Here is a 24,383-nt window from a genome sequence, read left to right on the forward strand (position 1 = left end):
GTATTACTCTCCTGAAAATACTTTTTCTTTCTCTACCACATAGCCAGGCTGTAAATCCTCCAAACATTCACACTCTGCTACCCTTTTAAATTTAAGTTCTAACTGTAAGTTATTTCTTTGCTTCAGTATCTGATCGTAGGCTGCTAGCAGTAGCCAGGCCACATCTTGAATACTTTGCTGCTTAGAAATTTCTTCTACCAGATTCCCTAAGTTATCACTCTTAAGTTCAAACTTCTACAGATCCCTAGGATGTGGACACAATGCAGCCAAGTTCTTTGGTATGGCATAACACAGGTGACTTCTACTATAGTTTCCAATAAAGTTCTCACTTCCATCTGAGACCTTGTCAGCCTGGCCTTCACTGTCAATATTTCTATTAGCATTTTGGTTACAACCCCTTAAAAAGTCTCTAAGAAGTTCCAAACTTGACCCTGTCTTCCTGTATTCTTTTGAGACCTCCAAATTATTCCACCCTCTGCCCATTACCCAGTTCCAAAGCTGCTTCCTCATTTTCAGGTATCTTTATAGCTATGCCCCCTCCTCAGTATTAATTTTCTGTGTTAATTTGTTTATATGTTGCTATAAAGAAATACTTGAGACAGGCTAATTTATAAAGAAAAGTGATTTATTTTGGTTCATGATTCTGTAGGCCATAAAAGATGCATGGTGCTGGCATCTGCTGCTGGGGAGGGCTTTGGGAAGCTTCTAATCATGGTGGAAGGTGAAGGAGGAACAGGCACATCACCTAGTGAGAGATGGACAGAGGGCTGGGGGCAGCAGGGTGGGTTTCATGTTCCTTTAAACAACCAGATCTCACATGAACTATCTGAGCAAGAGCTCACTTATCATGAAGAGGATGTCACTAAACCATTCATGAGGAATCCACCCCCATGGCCTAATTACCTCGCACCATGCTCCACCTCTAACATTGGAGATTACATTGCAACATGAGATTTGGAGGGGATACACATCTAAACCATATCATAGAATGAATAATCATGGATGGATGATGGTGGAAGAATGTGAAAATTCTGTATTATATCATGTTAATGCTTCCTGATCTATGTTCTGTGAGGTCTCTCATATCTTAATTGGTATACTAGGGGAAAAAAGGGCTCTGAGTCTTAAAAGGTGCAGCAAAACTACGTTAAACTAATTCAATATTTGGATTTGTGTTTTTTAAAATGGCAATAATTCTCAAAACTTTTGTATATTAAAATAATTGACTGGCTGACTCAAGTCAGTTGTGTAGTTGGAGAGTGAAAATGAGTAAACTATGTAGGATTTCTAAAAAGAATTCTACTTATAGAATGCCTTTATTAATTTATTTTTTTCAAATAAGGCCTTATTACTAGCAATCAGAATACTTGTGTTCAAAATACTAGAATACAATATGGAGAAGACTGATACCGATTTTAAAAATGTACTCCTTAGTAAAGCTATGAGCATAAAATAGTTACCTAGCCCATATAATTTGGGATTGTTATGGCTTTTATTGCTTTAACTGAATTGTTCTTTGGTGCAATTTCATTGGTCTACACTCAAGGACACTACAGGCAACAGTCCTATAAAATGCATTGCTTTGTCTAATGTAAGGATATTACTGTGATATACAGATATTAGCAAGAGCATAAAACTTATGGCAGGGTGGGGGGCTAGGGGAGGGATAGCATTCAGAGAAATACCTAATGTAGATGACTAGTTGATGGGTGCAGCAAACCACTACGGCACATGTATACCTATGTAACAAACCTGCACATTCTGCATATGTGTCCCAGAACTTAAAGTATAATTTAAAAAAAGAAACTTATGGCAGATTATATTTTCTAAAAAGGACCTCAATAATATTTCTCATTCCCACATGCTCTTAGGCAATGTGACCTTGTTAGTATTCCATTAAGAGATGGATCTATTTCTCCTTCCTCCTAAGTCTGGGTGGGCTTTGTGACTGACTGCTTTCACAAACGTAAGTGACATGACTTCTGAGGTTAGGTAATAAGAAGGTTTGCAGTCTCTACTAGAACCTTTTGTAATGCTTGCTTTCAGGATGCTCCCACAAGGATCCCAGAATCTGTACTGTGTGAAACCCAAATAACATGGAGAGACCATAAATGGGTGTTTGGTGGGCAGCTCCTGTCAAGATTACAGTGGAAAGCCATGTCAGATCACTGCAGCCCCAGTTAATATCTGACCACAGCTGCATGAGAAACTCTGGGTGATAACTACCCTACTGAGGCAGTCAATCAACAGAAATGTGAGAAACAATATTGAATCACTGTTTTGAGGCACGATGTTGTTGTTACACAGCAACAGATAACAAGACAGAACTTAAGTGAATAAAGCAATCATATTTTATTAAAGTTTTTACCTCCATTGTATGACAGTACCCTTGTTTGTCCTTTGACGGTACTCTCGTTTTATATTCATATTATCCAGTTTATATTTTATCCATCTTTGTAAAGCACCTTAAATTCATTTTGTAAGATCATCATATGTACACAATTCTTTATGTATGAAATTCACATCATGTCCAAGTCAAAAATATATATATTAATCCATTTACCTTTTCTGAGTCTCACAAACAAAATGGAAGGATACTAAGAAGTAATGTTACACTTCTGCTTTCAAGGAAATGGAGTTTTGGGGAGCAAGCAAGAGCTTCCTATTTGTTAGTGTTATTGGAGCAAGTAGAAAAAAAATTTGACTATGTAGACTTATTCAGCTTATTCTATCTATGAATACAAATTCTGCTTGGAAAAAAAATCACACAATACTAAATATGTCTTACACTTTAGTACATAGAAGAATAAAGAACTGTGTTTCTAATCTCTGAGGCATTCTTCATCAAAATAACGAGATTGGCAGATGAGGGCGGCAGATATAATGAAAATCTGAATTCTCAAATTAGCAAATAATAAAATTCCGAGTTAATTTTTATCTCAAAAATTTGTAATATCTAGTTTACTAAATATGGAAGCTAGAAGTTATCTTTATGTAACAACAAAGAAATCTGTTGTTCAGGTAACAATGCTGAACATTTAAATAGCATAAATAATAGGTAAAGCCAAATGCATTTTACAAACAAGTAATTGGTATTTATTAAAGAGTATTTCTTCTTTTCTACTGGCAATTCTCTTATCAGTTTTTCTCAAGTATTAAAATAGCTCATTTGCTTTTTCCTTTAAAGATATCAGGATTGTGTTTTAAAGGAGCATACTTTCTGTCGTCTTAAATTAGGCAAGAGCAAATAAAATGACTGGAAAGTGTCCTGAACAAAGAATATATATATTCTTTATATATATTCTTTTTATATATATATTCTTTACATATATATTCTTTATATATATATAATACATTGAATATATATATACTGAAAAAGGTACCCAAATAATGCCACTTTAAATTTCTTCCTTATTTATGGTAGTACGTGGAAAGTTGAGAATACCAAAATGTCTTTGTTTATATGCACTATGTTTAAAGAGAAAATTTTTTTAGTTTCATGTAAATACTAATAATATTTATATTTAAATAAAAACATATTGATGAAAATTTTTTACAGTAAAACCACTTTAATTTTTACTGAAGGACATTAGCACCTGCAGGGGCAGAGTTTCTGTGTGTATAGAGAATGTGGGACCTGGGCTGCAACCACACTTCAGAGAACACATCAACAAAGTCAAACATTTAAACTTCTCTCTGGCATACTTCCAGCTCCATATTAGAGGGCAATAAAACTTGAAATTGGAGTTTTTGGGTGGGGTGAAATGAGGGGTGGGAGAAACTAGATTGGGAGGTGATAGAAAATAAAGAAAGCACGTCTACAATTTGACTTTATTATGACTCACTTGTTTTTACTGTTTCCTTGCTTGTTGCAGAAATAACTTGCTGATAAATCAGTCATGTGGAGATCTCACTTTGAACAAGATATTTATGTTTATTTTTTCTCAGTTTTCATGATTTTTACCAGTTAGCTCCACCACGTACTGAGAACAGTCACTAGTGCCTGGTAAGTGCATGATCAGTAATTGTTCATCTGGGTTAGAATAACATTAGCTACTACTTAGATGCCATTTGCCATGTGCTCATCATTGTATTAATTATCTTCCATATATTCAGTGATTTAATTCTGAAAACAACATTATGTCATTGTTATCTCTGTTTCCTAGATGATAAACTGTGGTCTAGGGTTGTAACTTGCCCAAGGTTATACAACTAACTCTGTTAGGAAGGGAAATCTAGCCAAGGTGGTCTGACTGCAGAATCTGAGCTTGCATCCACACCACTGTTACTGCCTCTCTGAAAGTAAAGTTCTAAAATGTAAGAGGTGACTGTTTATTTACACACTCCTTTAGGAGAATCTGAGAAACTGATCTGAGTGGGAAGATAAAATTGGGGAGCATTTAGGTGGCTCTGCAGAGAAGTTGGCAGCACTTGAGGAACAAGAAGCACTGTTGTTTTGAATAATTACATTCCTCACTTGGGTCATCTAAGGTCTTGCAGAAAAGCCTGCTGTATTAGATTGAGTGAAAGATGTAGCTGTCATGATTGCCATGTGGGTTGATGTGACAGAATAAATGACCTCACTGGCACAGTGCTGCTCTCCAGGAGCCAGGATGCACAGAAAAGCAGGGGAATTTTAGGGTAATTTGAGCGATATTTGCAGTGGTGGCAACACATGGCTGTTTCTTCACAGCAGGCAGCAGTAGCAGGGAGTCTTTTTTAGGGCTCTGTTCTTATCACCTAAAACTTCCAAAGCTTAACTGACTGCCAAGATAATTAACCCCCCTGCATACTGAAGGTTCTTTTAGATCCACTTTCCGATACATTAAGGAAAAGAAAGAAAATAATCATTTTCAGGTTGAGCTGCCTGGCCCTTAGATGTTGATATATGGCAAATTGCAGCCTGATAGGGAAAAAAACCACATTTCTTAAGGACAATTTTGAAAGAAACCTATTATTTTTCCCCTTACTTTTGAGTGCATAAAATTGTAATCTACTTTATAGACCTTATTATTTACATTGCCTCAAAATGGGGGGTTGGAATTAGACACATAGTACATTGGCACCAAAAGAGATCCGTTGCAACTAAACTAACCCTCTCATTTTATATTAATCGTAACTATCATACAAACCTGTGATGTGCAACGTCTGAATGAAATACCAGGTAAAATGTTCTGTACTTTCAGATTGCTTACCAATCTTAATGCTCACTCAAGCCATCAATGTAGGGTAAATAATTCAAATCCTTTTCACTTAAATGAAAATGCTCAAGGAGCTTTGTGGATCTCAAATCCATAGTATGATTTTCACTGAATACTTACTAGAAACAACAAACAACCTTTACATCAATGAAAGGGTTATGATGGTTTGGCTCATCAACATGGGTCCACATTCATCTTAAGATAAAAAATAACATTAGCATTTGGTATTTTCAACAACAAAACCAAGCCGTATGGCATAGGGAACATTATTTCTGAAAGGCAGTGAGCTCTTCCAATATATTATTGCATTAGTTCAGATTGTATATTAGCTGTGCAATTATGGTACATCCTCAGTACAAAATATTATTCAGCCATTAAATGAATTAATGGGCTATACTTGTTAATTTAATAAGTGAGGAAAGCAGGCAACATAGACATTTTTGTAATGTGATGTCATATTAATGTTCTCAATATGATGATATGAATAGGAAGAACAATATGCAAGAATATATGCCAGTTGGTTAACATGAATTGCCTGGTTGAGAGTGTGAGTAGGAATGGAGGATGGGAATATATGTACAAGGAAAGGGTAGCGAAGTGGAGAGAAAAATAATAAAAACACTTTAACTTAAAACTTATGCTATACACTTATTTCAAATCACAGATGCATGTAGAAAAGATATTAAAATCCCATGTTAAAAAAGTGTGTCGGCTGGGCATGGTGGCTCATGCCTGTAATCCCAACACTTTGAGAGGACGAGGCGGGCTGATCATGAGGTCAAGAGATTGAGACCATCTGGCCATCATGGAGAAACTCCATCTCTACTAAAATTGCAACAAATTAGCTGGGCATGGTGGTGCATGCCTGTAATCCTAGTTACTCAGGAGGCTGTGGTAAGAGAATCACTTGAACCCAGGAGGTGGAGACTGCAGTGAGCTAAGATCGGGCCATTGCACTCCAGCCTGGGCGACAAGAGCAAAACTCAGTCTCAAAGAAAAAATAAAAAAGTATGTCATGTTTCCCCTAGCCTCAAGAGAACATAATTGTAAACTGGAATATTATCCTTACACTATACAAATGTATAGCCGTGGAATATACCCTACAGAGGCAGAAAGCTTGGGTATGAATCCAGCCATTTTCAATCCTTATCTGAGTCTGAGCAAGTTTGTGAGAGCTCCTATAGGGGAGCTGTAGCTTTGAGTTTGAAAACTAACTTTGCTATTTCCTACCTGTGTGACATTAGACACTTTTCATATTGAAAAGACAAGGATAGAGTTGCATATGTTAGTGTGAGAATTAAATGGGATAGCACAGTTTAACTATTCAAAACTGTATCAACGTTCAAGGAAGAAATATTTTCTTTAAATGCCTTTACTAAGTTATTTAACTCCCATCTATAACCTAAAACCTAGGAATCTGAAGCTTGAGCACTGAATGATGACTTTACAATGATTCTTATTAAGTGCTATGTTATCATGTACACCCTGTAAGTGCTATAGTGGTAGTGATTGTGGAAATTAATAAGGACCAAATTGACCAGAGAGCTTCATAATGTGAAGTCTTGAATGATGGGTAAAATTTGCATCAAGAAGACATTGCAGGTAGGGGGAAAACTTGAACAATGGGGTGCTATTTCTGGATTCATATTGAATTCATAATTCATGCTTTCCTCAAAAATTTCATGTTGGAGAAATTAGACAATAATGTGATAACTACAAATGGACCCTATTTTGTAGGGCAGTGAAGATGTGTATAGAAAGTTAGATAGAATATATAGAAAATTAATGATGCAGAGTCAGCATTTAATTTTATGGGGCTGGCATTAAATTGAAAAGGACTGAAGAAATGATGTCATCATCAAATTATGAAAGTCTTGTGAGTTATGCCTAGTATGAAGATTGTGGATTATTTGTTCATAGACCCTCATGTTATGTCTAAGTGTTATATTGCATGTAAATAAATTTTTCTCAACTACAGTATAATCAGCCAATCAACAGATTTTTTTATTAGGGGATTATTACACCTCTAGTTAATAGCAAGTTTTTACACAGTCAGAGAATTTATCTTATACTTCCCTGGTGTCTGTCCATCTCATTGCTTTAGGCCAAGCTTAAAGTATCGAGTTATTTGATTGAATCTTCTGAGATTTTACAACTCCCCCTTGTTTATGAAGAAAACAAGAGTTTGTAATTTAGTATTTACTGATGATCTTGTGATATATTTTACAGGTTAAGGTGGTTGAGTCTCAAATCTTAATATTTACCTAACTCACTATCAAATGAGAAAGTGGAATAAAGAATAACATGAGGAAAGACAACCAAACGGAAAATAAAGCATGACTTTTACTATTTTGGAAAGCTCCTTACAAATCCTCCAACAATGTCTTTTCTGAAAAAGCTGAATTGAATAATACATGCTCAAGGCTATATTGCTGGCCTAATTCCTCTGACTTCTCTACTTTACTAATTTGAAGTTGCCAAGTCATCCCTTTCCACCTAATTGCATGATGTGTGTGTGAGACAAGCATGAAAGGCCTGGCTAAGCGGGCTTCCAGAACGGAATAGGTAAAGCAAAAGAGCAAAGGCCAGATTGTTCAGGGGGTGCAGACCTGTTATGACGTCAAACCTGTGGTCAGGAAGCAACAGAAGATAAGTAACATTGATTCACGACACCCAAAATACAAAGGGTACCTGTCTTTAGGAATAACAAAACACCATCCAGTGAATGTCCTGAGCTGGGCTAAATAATTACAATACAGTATAATAACTGTAATAACTGTATTAACTGTTAAATAGATAAGTAATAGATAAGAGTGGTGAGACAAAGGTAGAAGTGATTAATTCCTTGTGTGAGTCAGAGAAGGCTTCCTAAAGAAAGATGCATTAGGACAAGTAATATTTGCCAGAGTAATGATTGTCACAAGGAGGAAATTCCAGAAAAGGGGAATTCAGTAAACCATGGCAACTTTGGAGAAAGATAAACAGTTTGGTATAACTGGATAAACTTGTCAGGCAAAAATGAAAACTGGGGAGGGAAGTAGATATGAGAAGCTCTTAACTGTCATACTAGCAAATATAAGCTTTGTCCAATGATATCTACGGAAAGGTGGATGAAAAGAAAACAGTTGGGTGAATGCTTGCCCTAATGATTTGAACAGTAGTTCATCTCCAAATATCTTATTACATAAATATTTCCATCATATTAGTTCCTAATGGCTGCTATAAAAAATTATTCACAAACTCAGCTTAAGACACCATAAACTTATTATCTTATAGGTCTGGAGTTTAGAAGTCTGAAATGGGTTTCCCTGAGCTAAAACAAAGGTATCAGCAGGACTGAGTCCCTTCTGGAGATGCCAGGGAAGGATACATTTCCTTGCCTTTTTCTGCTTTTAGAGGCTGTCCTCTTTCCTTGGTTTGTGGAGTTCCATTTCCGTGCCAGCAATGGCTGGTAAAGTCTGTACCACACTGCATCACTGCAACTCCTGCCCTCCTTCTGAATCTCTCCTTCACTTATATGGACGCTGTGATGACACTAGGCACACCCAGATAATCTAGGATCATCTCCTCATCTCAAGGTCAGCTGATTAATAGCCTTAGTTTCATCTGCAACTTGAATTCTCCTCACCATGTAATCTATTATATTAAGAGGTTCTGAAGATTAGGGCATGGACATTTTTTTGGGAGGGGACATTATTCTGTCTACCACATGAAGTTTTGAATACATCTATTAAACAGATGAGTATTTTCAATATCACATTTCTAGAACATTATCCTGCAATGGCACTGATAATAACAGGTCACAGGTTTACCAGGTAAGAAATTAGAAGATAATGAGAAGTTATTATCATGGATTCTCTAAAAATGTAAAAGACCCTTTGGCAGGTAGCTCATCTTTCTTGAGAACAGGAATTCAGCAAAGCTGTAGCAGAATTGCTTCATTTAGATAACATTTTATTTGTTAGAGCAAGATATGGCAGGCTTCATTTCAACAGCTGGAGAAATTAATTTAAAATCACAAATTTAGTGTATTGGCACACTTTTACAGGTAGGCAAAGAAAAAATACCTATTTTTGAGATTAAAGTCACTGCTTCTACATTTTAATGAGAAGATTTAAAGATAGATAGAAGCTATATATTTAAGCAGATATGATTTAATAGATAGTAGAAAATGGTCAGAAAATGGATCCACTGTGAAAACCTCTATAGTTCTCCACGATTTCTTTGTTAACAATAACAATTTTAAATGTGTTTACACATTGTTAACAATAACAATTTTAAATATGTACTTTTCTGAAAAGAAAAAATAGCAATTCACTTTATAAATACTTTGATATTTATAATACCGCTTTAAAAATAGTAAATTAAAAGGGAATATTGCAATGTGAACTGCAATATTTCTAAAATTAAAAATAATAAAGGATTCAAATATTCTAATGAGATAGTATAACTTTCACTTCACTGAAAGGTAATAGAATAGAATACTTCAGCTTTATTACACTGTTTTTACATTGATAGGCATAAACAATATTATACCTTGACACATTTGTATTTTACTGATTAAATATCCAAAGTCTCAATTTGTGAAATAAATATGGAAATATTATATATCTCAGTCTAACCCTAGAAACAGATTTTTTTTTGCTTTTTTTTTCAATTTGTGGAGGTAAACCTTTTTTGTTTCAGAATATTAGAAAAGGAAATAGATTTAGCAAACAGAAGTCTAAGTTGTTTTAGTGGACATTTAAGTTCAGAACAATTCACAAAATGGTAAAATGTGTTTCTTCAATTCTTTATTTTATCTCAACAATTTCTCAGCTAGTCTACAGAAAAAACAAGTTTATTCAAAATACATCTTGTTATTTTAACAGTCATTCCCTTTTCACTGTTTGATATTCTGCTGCTTCATTCTCTTATGTTCCACTTTCTGTAACGGAGCTCATTACCAAGGTGGTAGGGGACTAGTTTCAGAGGCAACATGAGTCACAAAAATATCAAGCCAGTGGTTTCCTTCAGGACATTCATATATTTCTTGTGTTAGAAAGAAAATCTTTCCTTGGGTGCAGTGATATCACTCCTGAGAAACCAATTACTTTCCAAATATCTGCAATACTATTTTTGACAGAACCATTTCACGTAGAAAAGCATACTATATCTATATGATACATAATTTTACCTTATTATCTACAGTTCCTATACTGTACACAGAAAAACTGATTTAAAATACTTTTTATCTAGTAGTTAATAATTGGATAATTTGATGAGTCATTTTTATACATTGGGCATCCACAGCTTGGAATTTTTATTTTTGTGCAGTTGTAACTATCCATCACTCTCTATGTTTACCTTAAACATCCAAAACAACAGGGGACATTTTTGAACAATCTGTAATACTCTTCTTGAATCTAAAAATTAAAAAAAAGGAAAGGAAGAAATGTTAATCATAACAATCACATTTAATTTTTTTTCAAATCACAATAAATTGTTATATGTGGTTTTCTAAAGTATTATAGCTCAGAATATGTTCATTTAAGTTATATTTATATCTCTAATATCAAGATTCTTTTAAAAGCATATTTTCCTATGAACAGCTAAGCGATTTAGGCAATAAAGGCAGAAGTTATAAATCTATGAGAGTAAGAATTTTCTATCATTTGGCAACTGATGCTACATGAATATACTAGACTCGACCAAAATAAGAAATTGTTTACCTTTCTAGATAAAACACACAGGAATAAGAAAATGAACATCCCCTGGAAAGCATTGCTGACTGTGAAGAGGTAAGCTGTAACCACTGATGCGTGCACAACATGGAGAACCCCAAAGATCCAGGTGGTGCCGAGAAGGAACAGAAGAGCAAGGGCTCCTCTTGCACAAGACCTATCACATATTAGAAACGTGTCAGTGAAGAAAGCCATGTGGAGTTAACACATCTCCCAAATTACTCAAATTATGTGGGAGGTGAGTTTTCACTATAACCAAGAAACCTTTTACAAAGACCCAATAGAATTTCAAAACTGCTAAGTTGTGCTGCAGTTAAATGGGACAGCCTTTAGGGTATGCTACTGAACCATGGCAGGAGTGTGCTTCCAAAGTCAAATTACTAGTATCAAAACATGGAATAACGTTTAAGGGTAAGCAATTTCCTTAATCTTAAAATATTTTTATCTGGTGTACTGCAGTGTGCATGCTTTGATTTCAAATGTAATGTTGCAGGAATTCCTGAAGGTAAGACATATATCTGTTAGGAAGTATATTCCCTAAGAAACTCTGAAAAGTATACCATGTGGACTGGGGTCAGCACATATCTATGACATCAAAGGAGGCTCTGCTTTCCTTTCAGGTTTAGAAGAAAAGAATGTGTAGGATGTAAAAATAGGGTTTTGTTTTATTTTGTTTTGCTTTTGCAATACAAAAATATGTCAAGATAAATTCATTACAGAATACTGTTTTCTTAAAAATTAAAGAAAAATACACATACACTCACTCTTAAATCTTTTCAGCAGAATGCCTGTGACTTTTGGCAAAACAATATTCTATCCTGCTCACTAAGGACACTGCCTTGGAAATGAAGCAACTAATGATTATTCTCTCATTCATTTTTAGTCGAATCATTCTTCGTTGCAATAGATGTTTTAGCAGTATACCTCAGAAAATGAATCATTTTCAACTTTATTAAAACCAGTACACTACATGAAACCATAACTGGTGAGGACTAAAAGAAAGTAATCGATCAAACATTTACTAAATCCCAACTATAAATCTTGTGCAAGGTATTGAAACTACAGGAGTGTTCCCAAGCAACACAAATAGTACGTTGTTTCCAGTGTTCCCTATAGCATAATTCAGCTCTTCCTGAACAAATCATTTTCAAGGTTTCAATAAATCAGTTTTAAAGCAGGGGGTGGGGTGCAGGGGGTGGGTGTAAAGGAAAAGTCATGACAACATGCAAACTAGGAATAACAAGAAAGAAACTGTTATTAATTTCTGAAAAACATTTTACAAAAGAAAATCACTAAGGCCTTCCTTGCCTTAAAATACAGTCATCATCTTTTCCCTTTCAAAGGGTTGTATGTTTGAAAAAATTGCTTCTTACCACTTAATCTGTAGTAATTGTAGTTTTAATATACATACTAAATGCTATTTTCCAATATGTCTTTTAAGTATGGTAAAGTATGAAATCATTTAAAAATAATTCCCAAAATTATTGAGTTACTAAAGCTTTTAATTACTTAAAAAAAAAAAAGTGAACTTAAAGACACATTTACCTTATGTTTTCAAAGCAACTAACTTCTGGTTTCAACCCTGCAGTGTGACGAAAAACTTTGTATATGATAACTCCAAAAGCCAAGAGATTAACCTGGAAAAAGAATTAATTTCAAAGAAGAGATAGTTTTCACTTTAAATTAGATACATATAAAGAAAATAAATAGTAAAGATTTCAATAAGATAGGAACTAAAAATCATGGCATTTATATAGTTCTTTACAATATCACTGAATATTATCAGTACAAGTGGTAGCGAAAGCAACTTGTTTATGAAACTTCTTCAGATGTTATCATCATACATAAAGATTGATGAGAATCATCTGCTGCCACTAATATGATTAATATAAACATTAAGGTAAATTTTGGTTTGGAAAGGTGTATAAACACTAAAGAAAACAAATTTTTGTTCAGTAAATTATATACTGTTTCTTTGAAGAAACGTATTAGTGATAATTCTGTCAACCCTTTAAAAATTTAGACTGGAAAAGAAAAATTGAAAGATTGAAAAGAAATAAGAAAACTCAACAAAGCACTCTCAATTTCTACTGTGAGGAAATGTTTGAATGTACTTTCTCTCACATGATTTATCTAGATTCTCTCCTAATACAAATGTTAATATTTAGTTTTTGGATTTAACCTTGGATGCTTTCAAAATGTTAATCAATGAATTAAATGTCTGTTGTTAGGCAAACAAATGTTAATAAACAGTCTATTATTTATAGTTTGTAATACGAGCTAAATAGAATCGAAGAGTTGTCAACATTTTTATTGTGACTGCATTATGAAAAGTTTCCTCTTATTTTCCTTTTTCTATAGTTTTGAAGACCTACAAGTCATATTTGCAGTGTTAGAAGGCTAAATGAGGGTTATATGTTAAATGTATATATATTCTAATATGAGCATATCAATAATTTAAAATATTAAATATTATATAAATAGTTGGAAGGCTAATCCCTTATTAAATATATTTTATTAATTCAAGCAGATTTTTCCAAAGACCCTTTGAAATGACAACAGCAAGGTGCAACATCATAATTTTCAGCTAATTCTTCTACTAGCAGTTCAGAAGCTTACAGTTTTCAAACATTTCTTTTTTCTATATTCCAATGAGTTTTATGTATCCTCTCAAAATGAAATTTAGTATATTTTAGTATTACAAACAGCAGTATAAAATAATGGGCCTGAGAATTTCATGTTGTCACTTTTGTACGGAGGGGTCTTTGAGAGGAAATCTCAGAGGAATAAGGGGTCTAGTCTCTTCCTGTTTCCAAATGTCCATTACTTCTAATTATATGAGTAATTAATCCTAATTATAGTAATGCCTCCATACTTTAGCAATTGCAGAGGTGAGATAAATAATATTTAAACTGATTTAGGTGATAGTTCCATCCTCTTTGTATGTTCAAATAATTAACTGAAATGACAATTAAATAATATTTAATTTTATAAGTAGTGTTTCAAACTCACGAAGCTGGAATACTTAGTATTTTCTAGATTTCAATAGCTATAGCTTCTTTGTATAAATTTGGAAATAACTCTTTAATTTTATAAATATATGCACATATATTTATAAATAAGAGTTGTAAAATTTGGTTAGTCTAAATAATATATGCCTAACCATTATTGGTTTGAAAATTTTTAAATAATTTTTATGAGGTGTTTATATTGATCTTGTTATCTCAACAGTTAGAAGATAAAGTAAATGATAAGAAAAACTGTTCTCTAGATCCACAAATTTTCCACATAATAGTAATTTCCACATAAATTAGTAATTTATTTAAGTTTCTTAAACTTCTGTTTTCAATAAAACTGACTTTGAAAAATAGCTGCTCATACTAATGGTTTCTCAGAAGTTCACATTCATTTTGGATATGCTCTTCTACATCACATGCTGAACTAGTGAAGAGAGGAAATGGAACATTCCCTGAGGTGATCCAAATCTTGAAAGTACATTTTTTCTGTAAAAAGTGGAAAATGTTTACATACTTATAAAACCCAGGTGCTGCTGGGCAAGTGGGAGACTAATTCTTATTCTATTAGCACATATTTTCCCAAATTTAAGAGAAAACAGATTAAAACATGTTTATCAAAAGGTGTTATAGTTTTGTTATCCAAAAATCAGAAACATACTGATTTTATAATCCACATTCATTGATAATAATATAAATATGTGGAACTTTTTATTTTCACTTATGCTAAGAATTTTTTAAAGGGCCTATAAAGTGTCTTGTGCAGTGGCAAGGGCTAGGTACCTATTAATGATTAAAACAGATATGGTCTTTTGTTCTCATAGATTCTATTGAGAAACAGATAGTAAGCAAATAATCATACAATCCTTATAAATCTACAAACTGTGATAAATGCTATTAATTCTCACATTAAAACTGTTAGGAGAGACAAAATGGACATGTAAGATTAGAATGAAGGTTTAGGAAGTACCTGTCTTGGGACTTAGTATTTAAACCCAGATTTAATCAGTTATAATACATTAGCAGATCAAATAATGAAGGGACAAAAAGTATTCTATGGAGAAAAACAGCAGAGGAAAATCCTCAAGGCTTGAGGAGCTAAGAAAGTGATATTACTATAAACAATTGATAAAGGTGGCTGAAGTATAGTAAACAAAGCGAAGAGTGGCATGTCATGAGTTGGGTGAGGACAGGGACAATTATCACTTAGATTTTATTTGAAATGCAAAGGTTTATTTACTCTTTTGTTCAATAATTATTCGTGTACTATAGGCCTTCTTAAAGAACTTATAGTATGCTGGAGAAGATGACCAGAAAACAGGCAAGTGCAACAAGATTCAGAAAGCACTATGTAGTTGTTTACTTAGTGTAATGAAATAACCCAGGTGATTGCACCCTAAATAGGGATTTTTAAGCCAGTCTTGAATGACCAGTAGAAGCAAAGGAGGAAAACACAGAGAAATAAATGATCACTGTGAACATCAATCATTGGACCTATCTATGTATTCCCACTTCCTAGGTGTTCAGATCCAATGGTTCATGCCACTCTTCACTTTGTTTAGTATACTCCAGCCGCCTTTATCAATTGTTTATAGGAATGTCACTTTTTTAACTCCTCAAACCTTCCTATGCTGTTTTTCTCCATAGAATATTTTTTGTCCCTTCATTATTTGATCTACTAATGCATTATAACTGATTAAATCCGGGTTTAAATGCTCAGTCCCAAGACAGGTACTTCCTAAACCTTCATTCTAATGTTACATGTCCGTTTTGTCTGTCCTTAGGCTCAATCTAACTCTTCCATTTGGAAGTCTAATAGGCACTGTGAGTTAAAGAAAAGTCGGCTGGGCGCAGTGGCTCATGCCTGCAATCCCAGCACTTTGGGAGGCCAAGGCGGGCGAATCACGAGGTCAGGAGACCGAGATCATCCTAGCTAACATGGTGAAACCCTGTCTCTACTAAAATACAAAAAATTAGCAGGGCGCAGTGGCGGGAGCCTGTAGTCCCAGCTACTTGGGAGGCTGAGGCAGGAGAATGGCGTGAACCCGGGAGGCAGAGCTTGCAGTGAGCCAAGATGGCACCACAGCACTCCAGCCTGGGTGACAGAGTGAGACTCTGTCTAAAAATAAATAAATAAATAAATAAAAAAGGAAAGTCAAAAACCAAACTGCTGTTTTTCCCACAAATAACCTATCTTTTTCTGCAATCTTCCCCATCTCAAAAAAAGTTATCTTATTCTTCTAAGTCACCAGTGAACTCTTTATTTCTACCTTCAAAACATATTCAGAATATGACCACCAACTACTTACCATTTCCACAGACACTATCCTGAAAAGGGCCACCATTATGCCTCCTCTGCACTACTTCAGAAACCTCCTAATTGATCTCTCTTCTGCCGTCCTTACTTTCCTATAATGTATCTCATCACAGCACTCAACCTGATCTCTCTAAAATGTAAGCCACATCTTTTCCCTGTTCAGAATCCTCCAATGGCTTCCTATGTCATTCAGAGTTAAAGTAAAAGATCGCACAGTGGGTTTTAAGGTCTCAAATTGAGAGGTGACAATGTGCTAGCAGCCCTCAATCTCGGCGCCTCCTCGGCCTTGGCGCCCACTCTGGAGGCGCTTGAGGAGCCCTTCAGCCTGCCATGGCACCGTGGGAGCCCCTCTCTGGGCTGGCTGAGGCGGGAGCTGCCTCCCTCTGCTTGTGGGGAGGTGTGGAGCCAGAGGCGGGGGAGGAATCGGCGGCTGCCAGTGGCGCTCGCAGGTCAGTGCAAGTTCCGGCAGGCAAGCGCTCAGCGGGCCCCGCACAGGGAGTGGACTGCTGGTGCCGCTGGCCCAGGACAGTGAGGGGCTTAGCACCTGGGCCAGCAGCTGCAGAGGTTGCACGGGGTTCCCCAGCAGTGCTGGCCCACCGGTGCTGCACTCAAATTCTCGCCTGGTTTAGCTGACTCCCCGCGGGGCAGGGCTTGTGACCTGCAGCCTGCCATGTCTGAGCTCCTCCGCTACTGTGGGCTCCCGCGTGGCCTGAGTCTCCTCAACGGGCGAAGTCCCCTGCCCCGTGGCACCCAGTCCCATTGACCAACCCGAGGGCTGAGGAGTGCAGGCCCGGCTCGGGAGTGGCTGGCAGCTCTGCCTGCAACCCCTGTGCAGGATCTACTAGGTGAAGCCAGTTGGGCTCCTGAGCTGGATGGGGCCTTGGAGAACTTTTCCATCTAGCACTCTGTCTAGCTCAAGGATTGTAAGCACACCAATCAGTACTCTGTCAAAACGGACCAATCAGTTCTCTGTAAAATAGAACAATCAGCTCTCTGTAAAATGGACCAATCAGCAGGATGTGGGTGGGGTCAGATAAGGGAATAAAAGCAGGCTGCCCCAGCCAGTCAGCAGCAACCCTGTCCCGTCCCCTTCCACACTGTTGAAGCTTTGTTCTTTTGCTCTTTGCAATAAATCTTGCTGCTGCTCACTCTTTGGGTCCATACTGCCTTTATGAGCTGTAACACTCACCCCGAAGGTCTGCAGCTTCATGCCTGACAGCGAGACCACGAACCCACCAGAAGGAAGAAGCTGCAGACACATCTGAATGTCTGAAGGAATAAACTCCGGACACACCATCTTTAAGAACTGTAACACTCACTGCGAGGGTCTGCGGCTTCATTCTTGAAGTCAGCAAGACCAAGAACCCATCAATTCTGGACACAAAATGATTAGATCTCTGCTATACCTCCTCCCCCAAGCATTACTTCTCTATCTTTTGACCACTTCACTCCACTCACAGTGAGTTCGCCATAGTTTTTCCAGTACCCCATGCACCATGCCATAGGGCAGCTGAATTTGTGCACTAAGATATTCCCATGGCTCATTCCCTCACCACTCTGTTTAAATGCCATCTCGCCTACATACTCGGTGCCATGTACTTCTATTAAAAAACCAAAACTCAAATGATAAAATCAGACCTTAGTTTAATTTCATGGAAATGTAGAGAATGACGAGTATTCTTTACTGTTTTGCACAATGCGAACTTTGTATGCCAACACGTTCTTCCCTTGCCTTAGACATTAAAAAACTGACACCCTCCTTGACCAAGCTCGAGCCAGGTTCCTGTGAGCCCTCTTCACAACTAGGTAAGCCTTGACCTTGGGCTTCAGTGTCTGATCTTGTGGAGTCCAATTTTAGTAAAATTCCTGCTAAGTCAGTTTAGAGAGAATCTCCTCACTTCTGATACCTGATCATTCTCAATACATAGTCAAATTCTTTAGCTCACATCCTTGATATTTGGTCACCCTGGCTTGCCATTCAGTAGGAATCCTGTTAAGTCAGTTTAGCAAGAATTCACCTTACCCATGTTGTCTCTTCTCAGTAATTATTCCATTACCCTTAACTGGCACCTTGGCTATAAATCCCGATTTCAGCGTTGGGCCAATATACCTCCCCCGACATAGTTTTGACACCTATCACAACAGTCCTGAATAAAGTCTCCCATGCCATTTAACAACAGTCATAACAAGTTTTTACTTTAACTTTGTTTCAGAATACTAACTTTTACCAGAAAAATACTTATCTAAAATTATTTAGAATGTTTCTCTTTCATCATTCAAAATTTCCTGAATTATACGATCCAAAGTCATATTACAATATTCAGCAAAGTTGGGGTAAATTAAGAAAAATATAGGTTTTCCCAGTTATGCCCTGTTGCCCAGTTACCCCCAATGTCATATTAAAATATTCAGCAAATTTGAGGTAACTGGCAAGACTCATATTTACTCCTTTATATTGTCTGTGCCCTCTCTTTATCCATAAATATATAAGCTACTTTAAATCCTTTTACTAACAGTGTCAAAGCTATAAATAAAGAATCGGTATCACCTAAAGACATCTAAAGGCACATAAGTTTATGTACTTAGAGGTAGAAATAAAGCTTACACGATATGGAAAAATATCTTTGGGAATTTTATAAAATAAGTATGAAGCGTTTGAGGTGAGATTAAAAAAAAGGATACCTCAAAAAAAGATGATAAAGAATTAGAAAGCATTTCTAATAATAAAAAATAGTTTTCAGTTAACCCGGAGGTAATGACTTGGAGAATAGATGATAAAAGTCTGCATTTTGGGTTGAGCAGCTAGAAAGATACTATCAGCTTTGGGAGGCCGAGGCGGGCAGATCATGAGATCAGGAGATCGAGACCGTCCTGGCTAACACAGTGAAACCCCGTCTCTACTAAAAAAATACAAAAAATTAGCCGGGCGCGGTGGCGGGAGCCTGCAGTCCCAGCTACTCGGGAGGCTGAGGCAGGAGAATGGTGTGAATCCGGGAGGCAGAGCTTGCAGTGAGCAGAGACCGCGTACCACTGCACTCCAGCCTGGGTGACAGAGAAAGACTCCGTCTCAAAACAAAACAAAACAAAACAAAAAAACAAACAACAAAAAAAACATACTATCAGCACTGTTTACATAACAGTGTCTAACATCATGATAGCAGACTTGGATAATACTTTAAAATGTAAGAAAAATCACTGGTATTCTTCTGAATTAAGAAAATAGTGCTTTTCAAATGAGATGCACTTTTACTCCTTAGTGCATACCTGTGTGTGCTTATTTGATTCACTGTGGTCCCTTTATTAATCTCTAAATGTTAGCGCCACAAAAGCACCAAGGGTAACTAATGATTTATAAATGAACATTCCTTCATTATCACTTTTGTCTCTCTCTCTCTCTTTTTTTTTTTTTTTAACGATTTTAGATTGTCAACTTGGGTTCCATGATATTTTGATAAAAATAAACAGGGCAAGGACTTTAGATGGCAAGTATAAGAACTTTGAAATTCAATGCTGCACTTCAGAATACAGAAGAAAATAAAAATAGCTGTGAAGAAAAAAAAAATCACTCAAAGTCATGAACACTTAACCTTTGAGATAAAGCAATATTTTAAATTTAAAGTCATTTTTGTTTCATCTTAAGTGATATTTATCTATAAAGAGGCCTGTTTCTTAACTTCAGATACATGCAGCTCATATATTTCATGTATTTCAAAGCTTAGCACATACATTTTGTTGTTTGACAGTATGTTAAAAATTTTTAAGTGTCTTTAAAAAAAAAAAAAACAAGAAATTTAAGTAGATGAGTTGGTGAAAGAATGACAACGAATTCTGAAGGATTTAGACCTACAGGTACATTCAACCCAAAGGCTTCAAAATCAGATTTCAAATTGAAGCATCCCAATCAGTTATTTTTCCTTTCTTGGTTTTTTTCTTAATAATTGATGAAGCCATCTATATGCTGATGTTAGATCTCATCCAAAAAAATGAAAATATTTCTCTTACAGCACGTTTAGACCCATGCTTAAATTTTTCATATATGTCCAACAGAATCTGGTTCATTTAAGGATGTGTCATAATTACAACGTCTTTGTTCTTTCAAATAGTTTTATTACCTTTAAGTCAACTGGCCTATGACAGACCTGCTTTTGTCATGTACAATGGATGGGTTTCTATTCACTGGCCTACTGAACAGCTATATACAACAGCTGTTCATTCTCAATCATTATACCACTGCAGAAATGGCTATGTATGTATGTACTTATTTTGAGACAGGGTCTTTGCTCTGTTGCCCAGGCTGGAGTGCAGCAGTGCAATCATAGTCCACTGCAACCTCAACCTCCTGGGCTCAAGCAATCCTCCCACCTCAGCCTCCTAAGTAGCTGGGACCACAGGTGTGCACCACCATACCTGGCTAATTTTTTGGATTTTTAAGTAGAGATGGGGTTTTGCCGTATTGCCCAAGCTGGTCTCAAACTTCTGGGCTCAAGCGATCTGTCCACCTAGGTCTCCCAAAGTGCTGGGAATACAGGCATGAGCCACCATGCTTGGACCTATGTAGTTATTAATTTAAACATCAAAAAGTTAAATTATGCTCTATTAATTGTCCATGAGTTAAGTTGGAATCAAAGTAGTACAGGTTTTGTCTTCTGTCTGATTTACTTTTTTTCTTAACCATTCTTAATCATTCTCAATTGGGAAATTGAGATTACCATGTTAAGTGCCTTAGTTACAATGCTTATCACAGAGTATCAGAAAATTGGGTGATGTAAAGCAGAATAATGTCCCCCCCTCCAAAAAAATGTCCACACCCTGATTCTCGGAACCTGTGAGTATGGCAAAAGGGATATTACAGATATAATTAATGTTATAAACTTTAAGATAGGGAGGTGATCCTGAATTACCTGGTTGAACCCAATATAATCACATGAGCCTTTGAGGCAGAGGGCAGAGGAGATTTGGTGGGAGAGATAAGGCAAAAGTGAAGTGGAGGCAGAGAAATTTAAGCAGGAAAAGATACCAACAGCTGTTGCTGACTTTGAAGATGAATGAGATCATGAGTTGGGGAAGGTAGGAGGCCTCTGCAGATTGAGTACAAGCCCGTCTCACAGTCAGCAGGGAAATGGGGCCTTAGTCCCACAACTGCATGGAACTCAATTTGGCCAACAACCTGAATAAAAATGGAAACGAATTCTTCCCCACTCCCTCCAGGGACACCGATATCTTGATTTTAGCCCATTGAGACTCTAAGCAGAAAAAACCGCTGCACCATGCTACACCCAGACTTCTAACCTACAGAACTGTGAGATAATACGTTTGTGTTGTCTTAGGCCACTGAATTGTGGTAATTCATTATAGCAGCAATAGAAAACTAATATAGGGAGAAATACACGCACATGTACATATGTGTGTGTAGGTATGATATGGTTTGGCTCTGTGCCCCCATCCAAATCTCATGTTGAATTGTAATCTTTAGTGTTGGAGGAGGGGTCTGGTATAGGTGATTGAATCTTGGGGGCGGACTTTCCCCTTTGCTGTTCTTGTGATAGAGTTCTCATGAGATCTGGCTGGCTGAAAGTGTGTAGCACCTCTCCCTTCACTATTTTTCTCTCTCTGATCACCATGTGAAGACGTACTTGCTTCTCTTGCTTCTCTTTCACTTCATGATTAAAAGCTTCCCAGCCATGCTTCCTGTATGGCCTGAGGAACTGGGAGTTAATCAAACCTCTTTTCTTCATAAATTACCCAGTCTCAGGTAGTTCTTTGTAGTGGTGTGAGAATGGGCTAAATACAATGTGTATATGTATATAAATGAAATACCCTATAATTATAGTTTTTATTATCTTTAAATTAATACTTATTTTAAACTTGATTTTAAATTTTAAAAGGTTTAACTTAATATTAAATTGTGTAAGATTTAAAATCCAGTTTAAAATAAATACTAATTTATAGTACCTACCATATTTCTTCTGTAAAATTCTTAACTTTATATGTCCTTCACATAGGATTGCCAGATCTTGTAAATAAAAATATAGGATACCAGTATCTTGGTTCCAAATATTAATATTAATTCCACGCAATATTTGGGGTCATATTTACACTGAAAAATTGATTCATTGTTTATCTAAAATTTAACTACACTTGGCATCCGGCATGTCAACCCTAACTTCATAGCTTTCAAGTTTTGTTCACATCTGATCTTTTTGTAATCTGAGGACATAGGCTTCTTAGTGGAAAACCCCAATGATGTCACCCTCTTCACACAGGCTGATCTATAATTGTTTGAAAGAGACCTCAAAGGAAGAGGGGCTAAATTTTTAGATGTTCCAACTATTGAGGAAACTGAATATATGTGTATATGTTAAAACTGATAAAATGTCCTAAAAATATGTAGTCTATGAAAGGGCACATAAAAGAATTGAACCCAGAAAATGATACATTTGGACTTGGCAGAACTCTTTCTCCTTGGAAACTCCTTGGTACACATGGTACAATTGGGTATGAAAGCAGTGGATTGAGCCAGCACCTGATAAACACCTTTTGTTAGTAAAATAATGGTTAGAAATAAAATGTATAATGCACAGGTATAAAATGGTATTAGTACATCTGTGAAAATTCACAGCAAGTATAAAACCAGTGTTTGGTCACCTACTGTCAGATTTGTAAAAAAGATAGAATAGCTTTCAGCCCCACATACAGCTACATGACACTGTTAGGAGGCGTCTCTCTGCTAACACCATGAGCCTCATCATGTTCAGCACTCACTAGGGTCAGGATTTAGCACACTTGGGAATATCTACAGAGCTAAAAGATATTTCTCTGCTGAGGTTACCAACACTCAGCTCAGCAGAAAGCAGACCTCAGAGAAATGGGAGTGCAGTCTATAATTACGTGAAAAAAAAATTAAGTAATATGAAACACATTGAAACATCTGAAACCATAATAAATATATTCAAGTAGGCTCTTTATATCACAAAAGGAGAAAAATTTTAACAGATCACTCTGGGATAGTAACAGTATCATAAAAATGCAGTGAACTCTTGAGATTTATGCTTTAGTAAACAGTGATGTCCTACCAGGCATTGACTGCAGAGGAACCCAATTAGATGAATAATCGCTCTGAGACAATGTGGCATTCTGCATGTACTTAAAAACTGCTGTTATACTGAAACTCAAGTAAATGACCACCTCCACACCTCCCAAAATTAAATTTCTGAGTGCTGATATTGAGTGCTTTCTATGTGCCAGACATTGTTCCAAGTCTGTTTTATTTATGAATTTATTTAACCCTCTCACCAGTTTTATAGGATAAGCATTCTTTGCCTTAATATTGTCACCATTACCATTATTATTTCTGTTGTTGCTCTTATTATTGTATTTGTTTCACATTTATGGCAACAGAGGCAGAAAGAGGTCAAATAACTTGCCCAAGGTAATACAATTAGGGGGTAACAGAGCCAACATTCATATCTAGTAGACAGGTTATAGAATTTATGCTCCTGAGCACTTTACAAAGCAACCAAACTACATATGAAGGAACAATAAAGAGAAGCTAAACTGACATCTACAATTTTAAGAATTTAATTACACAAACATTTATTTACATGTGTAGCTAACAATTATTGCCTTTGAGAAATAGTTAAAGGAGAAGAGCAACATATTAGTAAGTATTAATATGGTTAACTCTTTTGCATTAGTGTTCATTCAAATTAGTCATGATACCAGTGATGAAGGCCTTGTTAATAGCCAACAGGATTTAGTGTACTGTGCTAATTATCCTTTACTGGAGACACGTGTCCTCACTGTTCTCTGTGGTCAAGGGATTAAAGAAGGTGGTAATTTTTCCTGTTCTGGTTAACAACAAAGCTTTCCATCCTTTAGAGTCCAAATATAACTGTATAATCATTTCATGAGAGTGATTTCCAAAGTGGATTGTCAAAAAAATATCAGTTGGGGTACATAAAGAACACATTCAAATTCCAATTGATACTTTCCCAAGGAAAAATTAAAATTTAATACTTAAAAATGAATGACACCAGTGTCCTCACTTTTTCCATGTTCTATGGAGTGGAGTCCCATGTCAGATCTGAGCCATTCTGAAGGCGATATTTCTTCCTCAAGGTGGAGAAGT

At 36.1% G+C, this 24,383-nt stretch overlaps 1 protein-coding gene across 1 annotated transcript in view; it reads right to left on the bottom strand.

Annotated features, from left to right (window-relative positions):
- Positions 1-9,874: 9,874 nt before the first annotated feature.
- ADGRL4 (adhesion G protein-coupled receptor L4) overlaps positions 9,875-24,383 on the bottom strand; it is a 117,407-nt gene continuing 102,898 nt past the window's right edge. The window contains exons 13-15 of the mRNA XM_033225393.1: positions 12,470-12,561; positions 10,913-11,081; positions 9,875-10,606 (exon numbers count right to left, since the gene is read on the bottom strand). Coding sequence (XP_033081284.1) covers positions 10,544-10,606; positions 10,913-11,081; positions 12,470-12,561 — 324 coding nt within the window. The 3' untranslated portion in view covers positions 9,875-10,543. The remainder of the gene's footprint in view (positions 10,607-10,912; positions 11,082-12,469; positions 12,562-24,383) is intronic.

Source organism: Trachypithecus francoisi, unplaced genomic scaffold (genome assembly GCF_009764315.1).
Source record: "Trachypithecus francoisi isolate TF-2019V2 unplaced genomic scaffold, Tfra_2.0 Lachesis_group12, whole genome shotgun sequence".
Taxonomy (NCBI): domain Eukaryota; kingdom Metazoa; phylum Chordata; class Mammalia; order Primates; family Cercopithecidae; genus Trachypithecus; species Trachypithecus francoisi.